This window comes from Phalaenopsis equestris, unplaced genomic scaffold, assembly GCF_001263595.1.
Source record: "Phalaenopsis equestris unplaced genomic scaffold, ASM126359v1 Scaffold000378, whole genome shotgun sequence".
Lineage (NCBI taxonomy): Eukaryota > Viridiplantae > Streptophyta > Magnoliopsida > Asparagales > Orchidaceae > Phalaenopsis > Phalaenopsis equestris.
The window spans coordinates 28,293-50,805 of record NW_018164820.1 but is presented as its reverse complement, the minus strand read 5'-3'; the positions used below and the strand labels follow the sequence as shown (position 1 = coordinate 50,805).

General features: G+C 38.4%; 1 protein-coding gene across 3 annotated transcripts in view; it reads right to left on the bottom strand.

Moving 5' to 3' along the window:
- LOC110026545 (protein SCAR4-like) overlaps nt 1–19,737 on the bottom strand; it is a 55,321-nt gene extending 35,584 nt beyond the window's left edge. For all 3 annotated transcript variants that reach the window (XM_020727517.1, XM_020727516.1, XM_020727518.1), the window contains exon 1: nt 19,431–19,737. In XM_020727517.1, the coding sequence (XP_020583176.1) occupies nt 19,431–19,585 (155 nt within the window). In that variant the 5' untranslated portion in view covers nt 19,586–19,737. The remainder of the gene's footprint in view (nt 1–19,430) is intronic.
- Between the last annotated feature and the right edge of the window lie 2,776 nt (nt 19,738–22,513).

The following is a 22,513-nucleotide window of genomic DNA, read 5'->3' as shown; positions in this document are numbered from 1 at the left end:
GTTCGGTTTTATTTGCTTTAACCCCTATTTGGGAGCTCGGTGTTGTCTTGTCTTGTCCCTACCCGAGGAGTGGTTTGGGTTTGATTTTTGTTTGCCTTAGTCTCTACCCGAGAGCCCATGATTGATACCTTATACTTGTCCCTACTCGAGGGTTTTGGTGGCTTGCTTGCTTCTATCCCTTACCAGAGAGCTTGTTAGGGGCCTGTCTTGTGCCTTTTTCTGCTCTTACCCGTCTGCTCTTACCCGAAGGCTTGTAGTGGAGTTGGTCCATGCATTTGCACTATCTATAGAGTGAGGTGATTAAAAATAAATTGAGCATATTTCTTATGTATTAATTGGGGGAAATTGGAGCCGGTTTGAAAGATTTATACAAGCTAGTCCATTCACTCTCTTACGTATCAAAGGCAATACTTTGGGTAGTTTTCCTGTTGCTACTGTGGTCGTGGGCTCCTTTTGTGCCTTGGGTTGCCTTGGTCGTGAGCCTCCGCTCCTTTTGTGCCTTGGGTTGCCTTGGTCGTGAGTCTCTTTGGCCTTATTTTGTCTTGACCAAAAGCCTTGGTGGCTATACCCTCCTCTATTGACCCCGACCGTGAGCATTTCTATGGTTCTATGGAAAGATTTTATGCTTATTTGATATATGAGGCTATTGATTAATTTAGAAGTTGGAAGATCCTGATTTTTGTATGGGTTTGGAAATACTAGTGGTGGTTTCCCCGGGATCACTTTCCTTTTGCTTGATTTATGAAGTTTGGGAGACTTCCAAATTTTATCTTGGGAGAATGTTTGGCTGAGACGAATTGATTTCATAAAAGATATTTTTGGGGTTTGGATACCGACATTATGAGGTCATTTTGACTCAAGTTAAGACATTTATAAAAATATGAGAAAGTGATACCCTTTCGGATTATTTCAAGGATCTTCGGGTCTTCCTTATCAGGTCTTTTTCGTCATGAGTTTTGAGAGCTGATTAATCCTCCGTTTTTTTCTATGTTTTAGGTTGATCAGTCCCCCCTCTCTCTCACCCCATTTTTATTTTTTTTCCCTTGCTATGCTTATGCCCGATACATAAGTGTCCACATATAGCATTTTGCTATACGTGAAACCATCAAGCAATGTCGCAAGTAGGTCGGTTTTGTTTTGGGGCTTAGGGCGGTGATGACAAAGACACACCGGAGATAGAGCAGAATGATATGCCATCGTACGATATCAGAATCCGATTCAGGAACCCGGTGAGCTGTAGGATGACAGTATCATTCACCGACACAAGACTAGTGGGAGTTGACCCGAACCTTCTTAGGTTGTTGGTAGCCTTATGCCCGATAGCACAACTGACTCGTGGACAACTATTTTTCAAAATTGATAAAAACAAATTTGATAAGAACGAACACATCTTTTTCTAAAACAAAAACACATTTTTCGCTACATATAAAATTGATACTCACTTTTTGCATGTTTGAAACCTATGTGCATGTTGAAAATATAAATTTTAAATACATTTTAAGCATTGGTTGTCCACATATTGATCACCTATTTAGACTAATCTCTTTAGGCTAAGGAGTACCCTCCTGAGTTAGGTTCGATAGGACACCCTTCTAGTTGAGTGACAGGTTTTATATATCCGGGTGACCGAGTAGCCTTCGACGACCCTCGAGTACTAATATATAGTTGAGCCTAGCCCCGATTCGAATGCTTGCGGTCCCCCTCTTTTCAGACTTTTTCATATGTTTTTCTTGAAATTTTTGGGACAAAGCACTCATGGTCTCTTTTTGGGATTTTTTCGTGTTTTCTACGATTTTAATCGATTTGTCTATTCGTCAATTTCCTCGCATTTCTCTTGTCGTGAGTCTTCTAACGATCTTTCTCGAGATTTATGGACGATGTTTCTTTGTTTTCGTTTATATAAAACATTTCAGCATGTTTCCTCAAGTTTTGTTGCTTGTACTTGTTGCATCAATTACACATAAGGAACATCGGACCTCTCAGGTATACATGTTTGTTTTATGTTTACAACATGTTACTTTCTTGCAAATCACCTGCCTGCTGTATTTTTTTTTTACTTTTCCTTTCCCCCGCATGTTGTACTGTTCTCTCTACTATTTACTCTACTGATTGTCCTGTGCTACATATTCTATTGTTATGTTATACACTATACAACTTAAACATGTTCCCTATAAAATATCTGAAGAACTACAACTATAGGGCCGCTGGATTTGACATTATAATCTGACATATAATCTGACACCCTAGAACACCCTAGAAAACTTAAACTCGTCACGACATGGAGCTTGGAACTAGCGCAGTGGGCAACACGACCATTTTTAACAGCAGAACATATCTTTCCCAGCTAAACCATTCATTTCCTAGAAATTAAAACAACAATGCATAGGATTTCGAGGTTGTTCGTCTAGCGCAACATCAATCATCAACCTTTTCTTTAGGCATTTGTAAGACTTTGTTCTACGATCTAAGCCCTAACTCGTTTTAGGATTTTGATGTTGTCGTTTGTTACGACCTAAATCCTCACATTTTCCAGGTTATTTGTGTGATCGTTTCACACGAATGTAAGCCCTAAATAGACAAAATTGGCAGGATAAAACACTTGAATATTTCTCCTCGAAACTGAAGTCAAAACCATAGGGTAGACTGGGAAGTCACCGAGGATCTCCTCTGGATCTGTGGCATCCCCGAGTTCTTCTTCCTTTGGATTCTGTAATAAATCTTTCAAATTTGAGTCATTCCCCTTTCACACCTCTTTGTCTGATTTCGTTGAAAAATTTCATCATTTTGAAGTCCTTGGAGATAATTTTTCCTGATTTATATAGAGAGCATTCCTAAGTGACTTCGGTCATTTAAGATATAATTAACCATAGGGGTTTGCCCTTATAGAAAGTTTTTCCGAACCCAGCTTAAAATAAACCCTATTTAATTTTTCATATTAAATAGAGAAATTTGTCGGCAAATAAAACGGTTTCGCAGACCAAACGGACGTCATATATTTCTTAGTTTATTTGATTGAGCCTCATCCTCAAGTCTTGTGTTTATCCCTCGAGATAGATATAGAGTTTGAGGTAGAGTGTTCTTCCATTTAAACTATGAAAATTATGGGGTCAGTTTGATTTCATATTTTTCTAAACTTAAATCTATATGTAAATTAAAACGTCATTCCAAAGCGGGCGACCGGATTTCGATTCCAACGACCGACAGCTTCCTACGGGCGACTCATCACACCCCAACTTTTTATTGCTGACAACACAGATTTACGTGGTTCGGCAAATTGTCTACGTCCACGGAGTTGTAGAGGATTTTACTATTTGAGGAATTTGGAATTTACACCATTTACACCAGTCGATCGTCTCGACTTACAAGATGAATCTCTCACTTCGTTGATTTCTCTTCTTCTCTCTCTCTGTTTCTCTTTATACTGAGATATACCGAAGAAGCTCTACACTAAGATACACCCAAGAAAATAAACTTACAAGAGAAATAAACCTAATTTCTCTTCTGCCACAAGCCATCAAGAAGAAGTCAAGGGAGAACAATCTTCTTCTTTCCAATCTTCTTCTTTAACAATCTTCTTCTTTCTTCTTCCTTCACCGCAAGGAACTACACTTTACACTTCTCTTCATGTCCCGAGGAAGCCCGAAGAAGAACACCAAAAATCGTGACTTCAAAACAAAAGGAGAGCCGCTGCAATGCCTTTTATCGCGAACAGGAAGGGAGGTTAACAACGTTTCGCGAAACAGCAGGGAGTCGCGACTATTCGCGATCGGACGAAGCAAAACTTCGCTTCACGCTCGCGGGAGTAGGCGACAGTAGGGAGACGGTTCGCGATTCGGCAGAAGATCGCAATGTTTCGCGATCAAGAGGCAGGAGCGGGAAATCGGACCGGGCTCCACACTAACAGGAGGCATGTATGAAACATCATCCAAATCGAGGTTGCCATACTAACCACGTAACATTTGGCTTAATATTCCACACTATTAGGAGGTTGAGGAGAAGTGGATGGTTTGGATTTAGATGTAGAATTGCACCATTATCCTCTTTGAGTGTGACTTGGGCCTTATTTGATTTGTGTTGAGACATAGAAAGTTTTTTCTTAAGTGTGGTCATATGGTTACTTGATCAATGTAGAAGGTCCTTTCCTCTAGCTATTCTTTTCAGCGAATGAAGATGCCACACAGTTATGATCTATGAAACGACCTTGATATGATGACCACAATGAGTTATCATTTGGAGATAAACCAGGCAGAAGGTCGTGAACAAGAGGAAGCAGACCTGAGGTTGGACTCTCAGCAGTGCAACAGCTCAGCAATAGATCTGTGGTTATAAGCTTGATTTAACTTAGGGGTTCCTTGTTATTCAAATGATGTTATAACTTAATTCAAAACTACAAAACAAAAGCAAATATTATTACTCAAAATCAGAGCGGACTACAATCCAAACTCAAACGAAAATAGAAAACACAACAACTTCAATATCCGGCTAGGGCTGGGTAAGAAGATCTGGGGACAATGGAGGTGATGTCGCGGTGGGTGGTGGTTGAAATAGGTGACGGTAAGTAATAGATGGTTGGAGGCTGGATATTGGGAAGGGGAGGGGTGAGTGACGGCTAGAAAATCAGGGAGAGGTCCTGCGGCTGGAATCTGGGAGGTAGGTAGGTTGTTGGGCGGCTGGTGGCTGGAAGCAAGAAGCGAAAGAGGGTAGGAGGTCTGCGGCTGGTCTGGGAGGAGGGAGATGGGTTGACCGACTACTAGAACAAAAAAAGAGGGAATAGCGGAGTTGGCGGTTGGACCAAAAAGGAGGGGAGAGGGTGGCTGGCGATTGGAACCGAGAGTAAGGAAAGTACAGAGGGAATCAAGAGATAATCACCACCTCGAAGTAGGATATAGCCAGAGCACCAACTGTCCTCAGATACTATACTAGCAAGGGTAGACACCTAGAGGCAGAAAGTAGAAAATAGCAACAGAACAAAACCCTAACTCAGCGAGGGAAAAGGGAGAAAAGGGACGGTAATTCCCACCCAACAGCTGGTCAATCGGTCCACTTTCCCTGCTAGACTAGCTCCCTATAGCTAAACCGAGTGGTTCACACTAATAAGCCCCACGTCAATCTCTCAGGATTGAGGGAGCAACTTCATCCATAGATGCTTATGGTTCTTCATAGTACGGCGTCAGATTTGTGACATTGAACATGGCGAAAACATTGTAGTCCCCTAGCAGGTTGATGTTATAGGCGTTATCATTTAGCTTCCAAAGTATTTTGAAAGATCTGTCTGCTCGATGCTTTAGTTTTCTGAATGCTTCTACAGGGAAACTCTCTTTCTTCAGTCGAATACACACTAGGTCTCCTTCTTTAAAGGTCACCTTTTTTTGTGTCTTATTTGTCTGTGTCTGGTACTTGTGATTCTGCTTAGTGATTTTTTTGCCAACCACTTTGTGGAGCTTCTAAATCTCGTGCATTAGTTCCTCTGCATTCTCACTAATCTCTAATGTCGATAAGAGTAGTCAATAGATTGGAGTGACCGGATCACGCCCGTACACGATCTCAAATGGGGTGCGACCCAATGTCTGACCCACGGATTTGTAGGCAAACTTAGCCTGAGCTAGAATCAAATTCCACTGTTTAATATTCTTCCCAACAAAGCATCTCAGCAGATTTTCAAGGCTCCCGTTCACCACCTTTGTCTGACCGTCTGTCTATGGATGAGTTTTGGAACTGCATTGAAGCTTCGTGCCTAATTTTCCCCACGGAGTCCTCTAGAAATTACTCAGGAAGTTGACATTTCTGTTTGAAGTGATGGCCTTGGGTATTCCGTGCAGCCTTACAATCTCCCTGAAATATAAGTCGGCGACATGCGATGCATCCAGTGTCCGGTGGCAGGGTACGAAATGTGTCATCTTCAAGAATCGATCTACTACACCACAAAATTCATGCTAACATCCACCTATGGTGCCTCTGGTACTGGTAATAGGTTATATAGTTCTGTATTTTATCCCCTGATTTTTTCCACATGATAAATTTAACATTATCTGACGTGTCGCTTCACATCTCTCGCTAGTCGAGGCCAAAAGAAGTGCTCTCTCATGAGTGCGAGAGCCTAGTAGCTGCAAAAATGCCCTGCAAGTCCCCCATTATGGCTCTCCTGAACAATGGAATCCCTCAGTGAACATATAGAAATGAACAACTTATGCTGATAAAATAAGTATCCATCAGCTCTGTTGTACTGTCAGGTAGTTTTCTCCTTGCACTGCTCCAAGATTTTCCCAAAATCATCGTCTATGTCGTACAACTCCTTTAGTGCCTCAAAAGCTCACGACTCAAGCCTACATCACAGCAAGCGACGGCGACTCAGTGCATCTTTGACATAATTATGACTCTCTGTCTTGTGCTTAAGCCTGAACTAGAACGATGATAAAAACTCCACCTATGTTGTGTGTCGGCCCTTCAGTTTACTCGAGTTATTTAAGAATTTCAACGCTTCGTAGTTTGTGAACAACGTGAACTCGCTCGTCAGTAGATAATGGCCCAATTGCTCAAGAGCTCTCACAATACTATAAGACTCATTGTCGTACGTCCAGTATTTTCTCCTGGACTCATTCAACTTCTCACTGAAAAAGGCGACGGGGTGACCTCTCTGGCTCAGTACTGCTCTTATCTCCATGCCAGATGCATCACATCCTATCTCGAATAGCTAGTTGAAATCTGGTAATTCCTGGACTGGTGCTTGGGCCACATTCTCCTTGCGTCCATTGAAACTATTATGAGATGTCTCTATCCACTAGAATTTTTCTTCCTCTAAAAGCTTTGTCAAGGGGGCGTTGATGGTACTGAAGTTCCTAATGAATCTCCTGTAAAATGACACTAGTTCCAGAAAATGCCTAAACTCGCTGAATGACTGTGATACAGTCTAGCTCACAATGTCCTCGATCTTTGTAGGCTCCATCTGAATGTCTGCAGCAGACATGATATAACCCAAAAAACATACCTGGGCTGTTATAAATTAGCACTTCTTTGGATGGGCATACTTCTTTGGATGGGCATATAGTTTTTCTACTCGCAACACCTCAAATACAGGGTGTTGTAAGTGCTCCTCAGATTGGTTGTCTACCAAAATGTCATCGAAGTATAACACCATAGATTTTTCAATGTGGGCCAAAATCACATGATTCATCAATCTCATAAAAGTGATGGGTGTGTTTGATAATCCAAAAGGCATAATTGTCCACTCATAAAAGTCATCTCGTGTCTTGAAAGCAGTCTTTCACTCGTCCCTTGGCCTCATTTGAATCTGGTGATACCCATTGCGTAAGTTCATCTTGGAAAAGAATGCGGCTCCGTGCAATTGATCCAATAAATTGTCCATGTGAGAAATGAGGAACCGGTACTTGATAATAATCTTGTTGATGGCTCTGCTTTCAATGCACATCCGCTAAAAATTGTCTTTCTTGCGTACTATCAGGGCGAGGACGACACACGAACTGATACTCGTTTTGACAAACCCTCTCGCGACGAGATCATATACCTGTCACTCCAACTCCTCGTGTGTCGCAGAACTTAATCTGTAGGCAGGCTAGTTTGGCAACACTGAATCAAGTTTGAGTTCTATGGCGTGTTGAATGTCTCTCAATGGCGGTAATACCTCGGGAAGATTATCGGTCATCACATTCCGGAAGTCATGTAGCAATAGATGTAGCGGTGATGGTATCTCACTCTTCTTCTCAGTTCTCTTTAGTAGGACTAACGTCATTGCCATCGGAGCATCCCGAACTGACGGCATGAAGGTGGCCCTTGAGACTAATACCTCCTTCATGTCGTCTGTGTCGTCTACACCTTTTGTATCCTTAACAAGTATCAGCACAATGTGTTTCCCATCCTTTTTAAAAGAGTAAATATTCTTGAAGCCATCGTGTTGAATATTGCGGTCGAACTGCCAAGACTCCCACACAAAATATGGTGCACGTTCATTGGAACCACATCCATAGCACTAGCCTCTATAACTGATCCCTAATTGAAAATTCAACCAAGCACTGCTGATCTACGTATATCTCGTTTCCCTTCTTCAACCAGGTCAAGGATAGGACTGAAGAACTTTTTGAGTGGCCAATCCCAATTTCTTCACCATCAACATGGTCACCGCATTTTCACAACTTCCACTGTCGATAATCAAATTGCAAACATTGCCCTTCACCGTACACTTGGTGCGAAAGATACTAATCCTTAGCCATGACTGACTTCTCTCCAGCTCTAACTATAGAACTCTAGAACTCTTTGTATGAGTAACATCTCTCTCTCGTCACTTTGTAGCTGAAGTTCTTCCTTTGGACCATCCTCTGATTCCTCATCCTCCACCTCCGCAATGACGCCTTAATTTGTGAATGAAGCAACTCGACTTGTGGGACAACTGGAGACTTTGTGTCTATAGTCATGACATATAAAACACCTCCTAACAGGCACTGTACTAGACGAGCTGTCTTTTGTTGAATTCTTTCTACTCAGATATGCCTTGTCACTCCCCTGTCCTGTCTTGCCAATTCCACCAGAGATACCCTTGTAGGTCGTTGAAGCTGTAGGTGACAGTCTAACTAAGACCTGTTGTCTGAATGAGGATGGCATCCTCTGGTTCCATTGTTTTTTCTCCTTCAAGGCTACGAATTGGACATCCCCAAGTGACCAATATTGTTGAAACTGCACAACAATGCTAATAGCGAGCTTCGGGCCCCAAAGGCACCGAGCTACGGTGTGTTCCTCTAGTTCGACAAATTAACACTTCATTCGCAATTGGTCAAACTATGCAGTGAATTCTTCCACTGAAAGATATCTGCTACAGGTGGTGGAAGCTTAGAAACATGTTCTGGCGGTCATGAGGTGAAAGGTATTTCCTCTGCATCTCTTTCATCATTTTTTCTCATTTGATAATCTTATCATTTTCTTCTATCTTCCTCTGCCTCTGTAAGTTCTCCCACCACAAAGAGGCGCTCTTCTTCAATTTGATGGATGCCAATCTTACCCATGTATCTTCTGACACTTCCTTAGATTTGAAGATTCGATGATTCGTTCAACAGATTGCAGCGAGTCGATAGTCATCAGAATCCATACATCTATCAAGCTCTGGTAGGTCCACCTTGATGTCAAAACCCCTGTGTCCTCTATATGTGGGCTCCTCTCTTGGCATCCTCTGATACTGAATCCCGAAGCAGTGGGGTCTGTATTTCTCATCACTAATGTCTTCCCTGTAGAACGAATTTAGATCCCCGTCTCTACCTCCCATGGCGATGGTAATTTCCCCCTGGATTCCATCATCAATCTCTGTGATCCTCTGTTGAAGTCGACAAATATCTCACAGTATTTCATCTCGAGTAGGTTCCAACATGTATCTCTGTGAAGACATGATTAGGGTTTGGGTTTGGAAGGGGTGGTTCAGGATAGAAAAGAAAATTTTATAATGGATGGGTAAGGTAGATGTTAGGAAACCCTAGGATAAGATTAGGGTTAGACTAGCATTGATACCAAATGATACCTGAATTTAATCCAAAATCACAAAATGAAAACAAATAGTATTACTTAAAAACAGATCAGATTACAATCCAGACACAAACGGAAATAGAAAACACAACAACGTGAATGTCTAGCTAGGGTTGGGAAGGAAGTTCTGGGGACGGCGATGGTGGTGGCACGATGGTTGCTGGCTGATACCGGGAAGGAGAGTGGTGAGCGGGGTCTAGGAAATCATGGAGAGGGATGGGGGAAGGTCTTGCAGCTCGAATCTAGGAGGGAGGTAGGTAGGTTGTAAGGCAGCTAGAAGCAGGATGAGAGGAAGAGGGTAGGAGGTCTACGGCTGGACTGGGAGGAGGGAGATGGGGAGAGCGGAGGCTGGAATAGAAAAAGTGGGGATAGAGAGCCTGACAGCTGGACCAGAACGGAGGGGAGAGGGTGGCCGACGATTGGAACCAACAACAGAGGAAGTGTCGAGGGAATCAAGGAGATAATCGCCACTTCAGAGTAGGATACAGTCGGAGCACCACCTATCCTTAGATACAACCATAGCAAGGGGAGACGCCATGAGACAGAAATTTGAAAACAACAATAGAACTAAACCGTAAATCAGTAAGCAACATATTTATAATGGGTAGATAGGAGGGAAAAGAGGCAAAGGAACAGTAAATCCCACGCTAGTGCTGGCTGGTTGGTCCAGCCTCTCTGCTGGACCGACTTCCCTATAGTTGAACCGAGCAGTTCAACATAATAAGCTTCAACGCCACCTGTCATCGGATACCGCCCTAGCAAAGGGAGACGCCAGAAGGCAAAAATCTGAAAATAACAACATAACTGAACCCTAAATCAATAAACAAGATATTTATAATAGGTGATAGAATGGAAAGGAGGAAAAGGGGGGTAATTCCCGCCTAAGTGTTGGCTGGCCAATTCAGCCACCCTACTGGACGGGCTCCCCTAAAATTAAACCAAGCGGTTCAACCTAATAAACCCTACATCAGTCGTGAAAAAGAGGAAGTAGGCCTAAGGTTGGACTCTCAGTAGTGCAACAACTCAGCAATAGCTCTGTGGGTGTAAGCTTGATTATCTTAGGTGCTCCTTGTTATTCAAAACTAATATTTGATCCTTGTAATCTCAAAAAAGGTGTGTGCAGAAATTTGTATAAAATCAATTGATTTTAAAATAATATACAAATGCAATGAAATTTAAGTCGAAACAAGTTGAATATATAAGAAAACTAAGCAGAAATTTGTATAAAATTAGTTGATTTTATTTTGAATATATCAATTATATGCTATGGACAGCAACCAACCTAAGCAAAACTTCATAATTTGTATACAATTTTTTTCATCAATACAAGTAGAGATCAACATGTCTATGATATCAAATATGATGTAGAACAAAATGCAAAGCTTTGTAAAGAAATTTTAAATATTGATCTTCATTGTACCATTATAACTAGTTAAGTTGAAGATTAGCGAAGAGGTGAAAGACCTACAACAGCAACATCAAGCCTTTATCCCACAAAGTGGAGTCCGCAAGATGATACCTTTTCTCCATTGTGTCCTATTGAGTGTCATATTTTCAATTAATTATGATAGATCAAGTTTATTTTTTTATACAATATACCCAGGTATTTTTAGGTCTTCCTCTGTTTCTTTTAACATAAGTCAAATCTAAAATATGTACAGGATTTAAAGGATTCATATTATGATTTCTCAACAAAAATTTCATGCCAGTTGACGACTACCTAATGCAAGCCTTCACTTTTCGCATCCAAGGCTTGAAACCTAATAACGACAGTGTTAAGCGAAAAACTTAATAAAAGGCTTTTTTTGTTTTCTTTTTTTTTTGTTTTTTTTTTTTTTGCTAAATATTACACCAAAAGAGGGAAGCACACTCGAACTAAAGAAAAAACAAGGATAATATTATAGTTGTTTTATGGTGGAGACACAATCAACCAGGAATGTGCAACGATAGCATTAAAGATACCATCCACCGGCAATCCTTCACTATGAACATTGTTTCCATTCCTTCGAAGTCCTGCAAAGGAAACCCACACTCAAGTATTGCTCACTAGAAGGTAGAGCAGCAAATGTATAATTTCAGCACTTCACAAAGAATTTAAAAGCATTATATGGGTATTTATCACAAGGGAGAAGAGATGAAGAGAGGGTTGGCTAGCCAAGGACCATAGAGTAATTAAAATGAGGGGGGCTGAGAGTTGCATATCAATTCCAAGCATTATATCGGTATTTATCACAAGGGAGAAGAGATGAAGAGAGGGTTGGCTAGCCAAGGACCATAGAGTAATTAAAATGAGGGGGGCTGAGAGTTGCATATCAATTCCAATAAGGTACTTAAAACTTAATTTCTTCATATTTTTTAAGGGAAATAGAGGACATCTAGCTAAGGATCAATGGAGTAATTAAAATGAGGGGGGCTGAGAGTTGCATATCAATTCCAATAAGGTACTTAAAACTTAATTTCTTCATATTTTTTAAGGGAAATAGAGGACATGCAGCTTTTACTAGAACAGAGAGCAAGGGCTGGCAGTTGGGTTGAGGGCTTTAGATTGGTTTAGATCTCTCAATAAATATTGTCACCAAAAAAAGAAATCTACACCATACAAATGTCACTCAAAATAAAATATACAAGAAGCCACCTGAAATAAAATTTAAATGACTTGAAAAATGGCAAAAGCCATAATGCACTACATTACAAGATTTAGGATATCCTCTTTATAAACTATTAGGGAAGCTCAAGCGCTAAAATATCTTTGCATTTATAAATATTTTCAGAATGTAACAATACAAATGTGATTTCATTTATGGCCCTAAGCCAAACCTAATCAAACCTCTCCGATTACTGTTGCTAGATTCAACGCAACAGTTTAGCTTGGTTATTTCATTTCATTCCGCTAACATTCCTTCTAGTCTACTCAGATCAAGTTGCCCTGATGAAGTCAACATGTTGGCTTTACACAAGGATTCATTCATTTGCGTATGGATTAGCCCTCTCTTAGGTTTCATTATCATTGAATTATTCTAGTATTTTCAAGATTATTTAAGTTTTTTGGATTATTACTTGTATTGTTTTTTATTTTGAATGTAAATATTTTCGCATTATTTTTTTATGAAAAATAGGTAATAAGATTTTTAGAAATTGTCAAGATTTAAATTTTAAATTACTCAGGTGCTATCATTTACCACTATTTCTATAAATAGAAATCTTAGATTTGTGAATTTTACCATACTACTATGAATTAAATTGGAGAAAATTCTCTTTTTCATCCTAAATTCCGCGCCCCTCTCTCTCTCTCTCTCTCTCTCTCACTCTCATGTTGTACAAATGCAAATCTCAAGAATCCAACCCTCAATAATCCATCTTAGGCTTAATCCTAAATTAATCATACTTGATATTCTACAACATTCCTCATTGTGCACCACTCATACCTGTCTTTGCACATATATTTCATCATTTTCACTATTGAAGGTGAATCAAAGGAAAATATCAAGCAACTTTAAGGCTACTTTGAGAGCAAACCAAAAAAAAAATGAACAGGAAAAAAAACATCATCAAAGGTCGGTCATCAATTAAATACAAGTGTGATCATATTCCTTCAATTTTATTATTAGAGTAATCATTCCTTCGGCACCAACTTGTATCAATAAACATTTTTAAGGCAATTACATCAATTTTTTGTGCACCTCTTCCCTTCCCCTTGTTTGACGCTAAACCTTCAATGAAATTCGAAATGGCATATACATAAATAAACTATAATCTAAGACTAAATCCATACGAATTTCTTTATGTATAATTTCATAGCATTTTTAAAACAAAAAGTTGTCCTAGAAAAGATCCATAGATTAAGGTTGAAAGAGATACTGAGAATATATAAAGTCATTTATAACTAATTTAAAATCAAAGTTGCAAATTTATTTAGCAGCTTGAAATGTCTCATAAGTAGCAAATATTAATGAAACATTTAGATATGGCATAAATTTCTCATATAACGATTCTCCTCATCAATATGATGGTTGCATCGAAGACTATCAGCTACAATGAAATCATATTACAACCATAGCCATGTCAATCATTAAATCATCATTCATTCATTGCCAGCATTCTATAATAATTGAGTATCTCATAAAGAGTACAAATATCACCATCAATATAGATCGTACTATGTTTATAAATATGCTCATCCAATCTACCTCTAGCCAAAGTTATCTCATCATGATAATATTTCACTAGATCATTATGATGTTGGTCTTTGAAGACTACCAGCATGATTATCTATGTTTAATGGATTAGCTTGATCATCATACAACTCTTATTTAGCCTAAACCTGAGATTATTCCAAAAAATAAACGTGAGATAGCACATAATCACATTCTCAATCCTGAGATTGGAATGCCTCTTGTTAATTTTATTGTTCGAAGTAACTTAAAATGAATAAACAAATTGAACCATATACATACATAGATACATACAAGAATACATTTATACATATGTAGATATGTGATTTGGGAGCATCTACAAGAATTACGGGATGGCAATTCCCGTGATTCTGATGTGCGGTGGATTTGCTATCCTGTGGAATCGGGTAGGCCCGTGATCGTAGGTTTGAGAGAAGCGATGCCGACTTTCAATTTCAACATATCATTTATTCATTTTTTTATTTATTTATTTCCTATTTTGCTATTCTAATTAGGTTTTTCAGTGAGGGGACCATGTTATTATTTTATGGTTTAAGAAGACTTTTGATTTAGTTTACATTATTTGAAAATGCTCCTAATGGTTAACTCTAGAGTGTTGTATTCTTAAATTTCTTTCAAGCGGTGTGTCTGTAACTTGATAGGATCGGTGAGATGAGCTCGCCCGGACTCTCGGAGGCTTTGTTGTCTAACTCGCAGCCAACTGTTGTTCGCGGCAAGAAAACTGCTTTTATTTGATTTGGTTTGTTACCCCGCCGTTATCCATACCGCAATTTCTACCGACACCCCTTCAAGATATTCGTGTCAAACTATTCCATGATTTTCCATGTTTTTTTCAGTTAGGACAGCTGTCAAACATCGTCTATCTCCCTCCAAATATTGTTGATTGTCCAAAATTTCATCCCCTTACTATTTCTCTACCTCCTCCCATCAAACCCGCTTCCCAAACACCTTTTAGGAGCCCTAGAACGGTATCATCTGGTATCAGAGACAGATAAGCCCTAGATCTTTAGGGTTTTGTCTTCCTTGCCTTAATTCAAAATTCCAAATACCCTAACCTAACATACCCACCAAAAAAAAAAATCCCAAATCATTCCTACCACAATTCCAAGCCTCAATCCTAAATAATTTTAAAATCTAATTTTCCTACCTCCACAAAACTTCCTCCCAAACACCTACCCCAAAATCCTAAACATCCGGCCAATCTTAAATTGCAATCCTACATCCGTTGGAAACCTAATCAAGAGAAAAGAGCACAATGTCTCGTGCAAGAAATATGCAAAGATGTGTTCAACAACTCACTATAGAGACATGCAAAGAGAAATCTACCGACTACAATAGAGGCTTATCATTTTTTAGAGAAGACAATCCGGAAGGGCCACCCATAACCACAATGGTTACTCACCAGATAGAAAGAAGAAAGTGAATCCATTCCATCAGACAGCTTCATGTGATGAGGAACTAATACCCCAAAGATTTGACATAGAAAATAAGAGAAAACACTGGAATTTTGGAATGTGAAGATTGATGTGCCAGATTTTAAGGGTCGCATAGATCTAGATGAATTCATCGAGTAACTCCAGGCAGTGAAACAGGTTGTTGAATATAAGGATATTCTACCAGACAGAATGGTGAAACTAGTCGCTATTAAGTTAAAGAAAGTGCATCTCTGTGGTTGTAGAACCTGAAGCATCTTTGACAGTGAGAAGGGAAGGGTAAAATTGCTAAATGCTCCAAGATGAAAAAGAGATGTCGCGCAAAGACCAACAAGAACATTACAAGTAGGATATTTTCTTGAGATTTCACCAGCTACAGTAGAAAAATCTCTCAGTCGAGGAGTACAAAGTTGAATTCAAGTAACTTATGTTAAAATGTGGGATAGTGAAACCCAAAGAGAAAATCATAGCTCGATATTAAAGGGGATTGAGATCATTCATTTGCAAGGTGATACATTTACAAATTTATTGGACAATACATAATGTCCAAACCCTAGCCTTAAATTGTAGAGAAACAACACAACGGTATCAGGTCAACACCACTCTTCAAAAAGAATTAAGCCATCATATCAGACAGCAATAGTACACCAAGTAGAGCACCCATGATGACCCAAATAGAGGAGAAACCAGTACATAGTGGAAAAAAGATGGAGACCACCAGTACTGCCAAATCCACCCATACCAGTAAATGCTTCAAGTGTCACAATTTTGGCCACATGGTGTATGATTGTCCAAACTAGAAGGTGGTCTCTTTCACTGAGCAAAGAACAGTTGAAGTGAACGGTGACAACAAAGAGGATGAAGAAGTATGGGAACCTCAAATTTGAGCTGATGAGAAAGAGACACTAGTGATTCAAGTTGAGCCTATAAGAGAGACTCCATATAGATTAACATCGGTTGTTCTAGAATGTAGTAAGTCTGATGAGCTGATACTAGAAAAGAGGCAGCCCTTGCTAAGGAATTCATCGGAAATAATGACCGACAGTTTACCGTTTTGATAGTCACTAAGTAAGATACAACATCTCACAGACTTCATTCCAGAGTTAGTTCCTCCAAACAAACTTGTTTATTAGATACGCCCAACCAATTATGATGAGTGGGAAAAACACATTACGGATTTAATAGCTAGAGAATCGGTTTGCAAAAAGGCTCACAGGTGTGCAGTTTCAGCTCTGATTGTGCCAAAATATAATGATTATTTATTCTATCAGGACAATTTTTGGAATGATAATGAATTTTAAAATTGCATGGAATGGACTTAAGTATAGATTTTGTAGTGGGATTTCATTAGACACAGCATGATGATGATTTCATTATGACAAGCGTAGACTGATTCCAAAAATCTACAGAGGAGGAAAAAGCCTCTCCTAGCTGAGGAGAACTACACACTACCATCTACTGGGAGCCACATGGTGCATGATTGTTCAAACTGGAAGGTGGTCTCTTTCACTGAGCAAAGAACAGTTGAAGTGAACAGTGACATCAAAGAGGATGAAGAAGTATAGGAACCTCAAATTCGAGCTGATGAGAAAGAGACACTAGTAATTCAAGTTGAGCCTATAAAAGAGACTCCATATAGATTAACATTAGTTGTTCTACAATGTAGTAATTCTGATGAGGTGATACTAGAAAAGAGGCAGCCCTTGGCAGTTGTCACTAAGTGATATCCAGCATCTCACAGACTTCATTCCAGAGTTAGTTCCTCCAAACAAACTTGTTTATCATATACGCCCAACCAAGTATGATGAGTGGGAAAAACACATTACGAATTTAATAACTCGAGACTTAGTTTGCAAGAAGGCTCACATGTGTGCCATTTTAGCTCTGATTGTGCCAAAATATAATGACTACTTATTCTATTAGGACAGTCTTTGGAATGATAATGTATTTTAAAGTTGCATGGAATGGACTTAAGTATAGATTTTGTAGTTGGATTTAATTAGACACGGCATGATAATGATTTCATTATGACGAGCGTAGACTGATTCCAGAAATCTACAGAGGAGGAAAAAGCCACTCCTAGCTAGGGAGAACTACACCCGACCATCTACCGGAATTACAATTTCGCAATTCCCTAGATTTTGACATGCATGGGATTTGCAATCCTGAACGATGAAATTCCATGATCCAGTGCAATCGAGCAGGCCAGCAATCGTTGTTTCAAGATTGGTGACTCCGATTTTTTTTTTATTTCAGCATATTTTTTGCTCCTTTTTTATTCTTTCCTATTTCACTTATTCATTATAGGTTTTTCTGTGAATGAACTATTTATGTGTTACTATTTCTTGGTTTGAAAGAACTTTTGATTTGGTTTATGTTATTTGGAGATAGTTTCTCTTGTTTATCTCTATTGGAGTGTTGTATACTTTAGATTTTTTTCCAAGCAGCGTGTCTGCAACCTCATAGGATCAAGGTGGTAATTTGTCCAGGGCGCTCGGAGGCCTCCTTTGTCATGCAGCACATAGCCAACTGTTGTTCGCAGCAGGAAAACTATTTTTAGCAGTTATGGTTCACTGCCTCGCCCTTATCCACGCTGCAATTTCAACTGACACCCCTCCTCAACATCCATGACACACTGCTTCGCTATTTTTCTTATTGTTTTCAAACAGAACAGCAGTCAAACATCATCGTTTATCCCACTCCAAAAATCGTTAATCGCTCAAAATTTCATCATCTTACTATTCCTCTACCATCTCCTTGTCAGACCCGCTTCCCAAACACCTTCTAGAAGCCCTAGAATGGTGTCAGTATGTACATACATACATTGTGTGTATGTTTGCCCCCCCCCCCCCCCGTATCTTTCACATGATATATAAGCTTCAAAATAGTTATTTGTGTAATCACATAAGAAATATGGGTTGAATTCATATTTTGAATGCAACCACTATTACATAGCTGTAGGATCCTCATCTATGGTAATAATGTAAGAAAGGTGTATAATGCATAGGTGAGAAACTAAGAATTAGATCAAAAGTCTTATGATTCTATTTCATGTTTGATCTGCACATGTGGATAATATAATAGATATTTATAAACAAATTACAACAGCCCCTCCTCCATGATAATATTTTATTTTATTATATTTTAATTTATTTAATTTTAAGATAATTATAACTTTAAATTAGATAGACGATCGAAATTTTAGGATTTAATTAGGTCGATATTCTATATTAACTTAATTTTAGCATATTAATCTATTTCTATAAATAAGCATTTGGTGCTTATAATTTTCATTACCTTATTACAAACTAAATTCACATTATTCCCCATTTTCCTCTAATCCTTTATTCTGCCTTCTCTCTCCCCATTCTTTGTGTATGTGTGTGCATGTATGTGTGCCAATTCTCAAACTCCCTCCCATGTATAAATATCCCAAAGCTATTTCACAAGATAATCTTGAGAATCCCCTAGCGGTGAATGTCGAGCTATATTTTACAAAATATTATATGTAGATAAAAGAACTTAAGCCTAACTTAAAAAGCGCCATATTTTTCATGGCAGTGAAAAACTTAATATTCGGATAAGAAGAAAATACATTTAGTGAGAAATCCTATACTTCATGAAATTATATATCTGGATCAAAGACCATACGTATAAGTAAAATATTTATACCTACAAAGAAGCCCTGTATCATTATCAAAAACCTGCTTACAAAAAAGGGCTGATAGATATCCTTACACTGTTACACACATTTTCATAGCATTAATAGCAAATGAATATAGACAGTGCAGCATTACAGTTTTAATCATTATGTCCAATTTTCAGTAACCCGTCAATATTATGAAGTTGCACGCCAGCAATTACTTCTACAGAATAAAAAAAAAGGTAAGCATAAACGAGTTCGTGTTCACATTATGTTCCCTCTAACATCTTAGAATCGTCACTGTTAAATAAATTACAAGACAAAAAAATATAATCACCGCTACAAAAAAATAAATGATCAACACATTCCATCAAATTACATGAGACCAAAATAAGGAATACTATCGAACTTAAATCCCGCCTTAAAGCTGTTTCCAAACTGACCCAAATCAATTCACAATCACAAAAACTACAAATCACCTCATACTCAGTGGCAAAAGAAAATGAAAGATAAAAAAAGCATTGGCTCGGCCCCAAATCCCATTTCCCAGTTCTAACTACCCTAAACTCCTAACAGTCGCAAACAAGAACACCAGAGCCAAGATGGAAAGAAAAAGAAATCATAAGAAACTCGACTTACTCTGCAAGATCTCCGAGCTGCCTCAAGACTCCGACCAGACCGGCCATCGCAACCCCCTCGAGAAGCGCTTCCGGGTCATCCTTATCCCCAGCCCGGTAGACCTCCGGATCCGCCAACCCGTACTCGTTCCTTATCTGGTACCTCACTGTCGGCATCTCCTCGACACACCTTCAGCCCACCTGAGGAAGAATCCAAGCCACGACCGCTTTCACGCCTCCGCCATTAGAAGTCTGTTACCGAGCTCGACGACAAGCGGAAGAGAGAGAATGTGAAGCCCGTGCCTCTCTCTGTAAATTTCACAGTTGGAACGGTAATGAAGAGGGAAGGGGAGACGACCGCGCATAGAGGAGTTAATATTTTCGGGGCCCATAGTCAAAGGGTCCCAGGGTACTACGTTGTGGGCTCCAGTGCGCTTCACACGTCGTGAATTTGTGATTGTCAATGCCGTCACGGTTCTCAAATGACCTAGGGTCTATTAGCAGCACTTAACGGTGTTAACGTGCGAGCCAATATAGTGAAATATGTCTTGGTTTGAATTTAGCTTGTATTATTAGTTATTCACGTTATGCCCAAATTTAAGAGGAGCTTTAATAAAATATAAGTTGGACTCAAATTTGTGAATAACACTCAAGTAGTAGAGCCTCGGTAAGAGAGAGAATATGTGGAGAGACGGAGGGTCCGTTTGGTTCGGTGAGGAATTGTGATGAGGGAGCGGCCGCGAATCCTGATCATTTGGTTCGGGAGGGGGATCGCAGTGGGACATAGTTTTGGCGAAAAGCGAACCAGAGATGGAACTTGCAGCCCGCTTTCGAGCGGTAGCATATTTCACAACTGCCCCTCCTCCTAGTTCCACCAACTACCCTCCCCATTCTAGTGAAAGTATATTATGTCTTACCCTTCGTGTTCGTTGGCAGTGATCACAAGGGAACTTGGAGACGGTGATGAAGGGGATCGAGGTTTCGGAGTGTAAGGTGGCGTTGGTGATGAGGAATTGATCGGCGTGGATGGAGTGGTGGAGGGGGGCGCCGGGTAACTCAATGTTGGCGCTGAGGTAGATTCGGCTGGAAGTTCCAAGGGTGGCAGCATCGACATGGAAGAGATGGGTTCGGGGATGGTCTAGGAGGCAAGAAGGGGCGGCTCCATCAAATTTTTATTATTTATAATGAAATTTTGCATACTTACCATTACATTCTCTTGTAATTAAAAATGTAACACCTAAAGTTAATTTTTACATGTACAACACCTTATTCATACATGAAAATGTGTACTTCACTTTTGATATTTTAAAATGGTGATAATTTTTAAAATATTTGGGAGATGAAAATACAAAAAAAATTTCTACATAACATTACTAAACATGGGCAGAATGACCATTTGTCCAGCAACAACTGTCACACGGTTGTTTTCACACAGATGCAACAAACAACCAATCAGTTTCCCCTCAACAGCTTCCCCGTAGCAGCTTCTTAGGACAGCTAAGCTGCAGCTGAAAAACTGAGAAACTGCAGCTGCCCCACACAAACCAAAAAAAGAGAGGAGCTGAGTTAAGATAAGGATGAGCACAAAGAATGAAAGCATAGTGGGTATTTCCTTATCTCCAATGAACCAAAACTAAGAATCCTGGTTTATATTTAATACCCCTTATTTATAGGGTTAGCCCTCATTAATGACAATATCATTTCTAGACTTTTAGCATATATGATTGTCATATTGGTAATATGCTCGCTAAAATTGATTTCTCTGGTAAGTGAGGAAATTTCATGTGTTGGTCGAGGTGCTAATGATTTTAATGCAGATATTTCAAGTGAAGCACTTGGCTGATCAGTTTTGTTTAGTCAGCTCGAGGAGTTAGATCACCAGAAATGGAGTTGGGTAGTTAAGTTTAAGTGTGCAAACAAATTCAGTTAAATAATTGCTCACAATATCTTCATGATTATTTCATAGCAATTTGCATGACAAAAATTTTCTAAATAAAAACTAAAATAAATGAAAGTCAAATAATTTATTATTTTAGAGAATTTGAGTATTTCACTTAGAATTAATCTTAAACTACCAAATTAAAACTCAAATTGAGGTCATTAAAGCCCAAAAATATCACAAAATTAGCTCATAATTTGGCCTAAAAGTTTCAAACAATTCAAACTATTGTTTTGGATTATCCTAATTATCATTTCCTCTCTCCTATATTAACAAAAGAATAATTTCAACTTAATAATCAACAAATGGCCTTTTTGAAATAACTTGAATCAAAATTATGTAATAAAATATTGTGAATTATTAAAATTAGCTATTCAATTTTTAGATAGTAATTAATTATTTATTTATTTGATCCTTTTTTTTTTCTCTCTTGAAACAACTCTACAGAAAATGAGTTTAGTTGTGATGACGCCAAAATCATCGAAAATGAGCTCGATATTTCCGACGCACGTAAAGTCGTCGGTTATTGTGCCGGTCATAGCTGTTTTTCTGTAGAGCAATGAAAAAATTAATCTTTTATTACAAGCCTAATTAACTAAAATTTTCATAAAATAATAAATAAATATATTTTATAATCTATTAAAATTATTTTCATAATCATAATTAATTTATTTGGAATTATCACTTGAATTAACTCTTGATTTGAAAACTAGTTTAATAAATTAACACAACTAGTTGATTTAATTAAATAAATCATTACCATCCTTATCTAATAAAATTAAATAAATCAACTAATTAATTAATATTTTAATTAAAATATGTATAAATCTTTTTTATCATTAAATCAACTAAATTATTTGATTTAATCAAGTCAAACAAAAAAATATATATAAGGAAAAAGATTTTTGCCCTCCTTTATTTCTCAATGAAAATAATTTAGGAAATTAATATATGATTTAAATTAAATTAAAAATTTGTATAATATAACCATAAAATTTGAAATTTGTATAATTAAGTTTGGAACTATTTACTACTACATTTGATTTAATTGCTTTTATAATTTCCAACTAAAATTCAAATCTTAAATTTAAAATCTTTCTAATAAAATCAAATTAAATGATTGGTCCCATGAAAATTTCAACAACAACATTCAAATTTGAAATCTT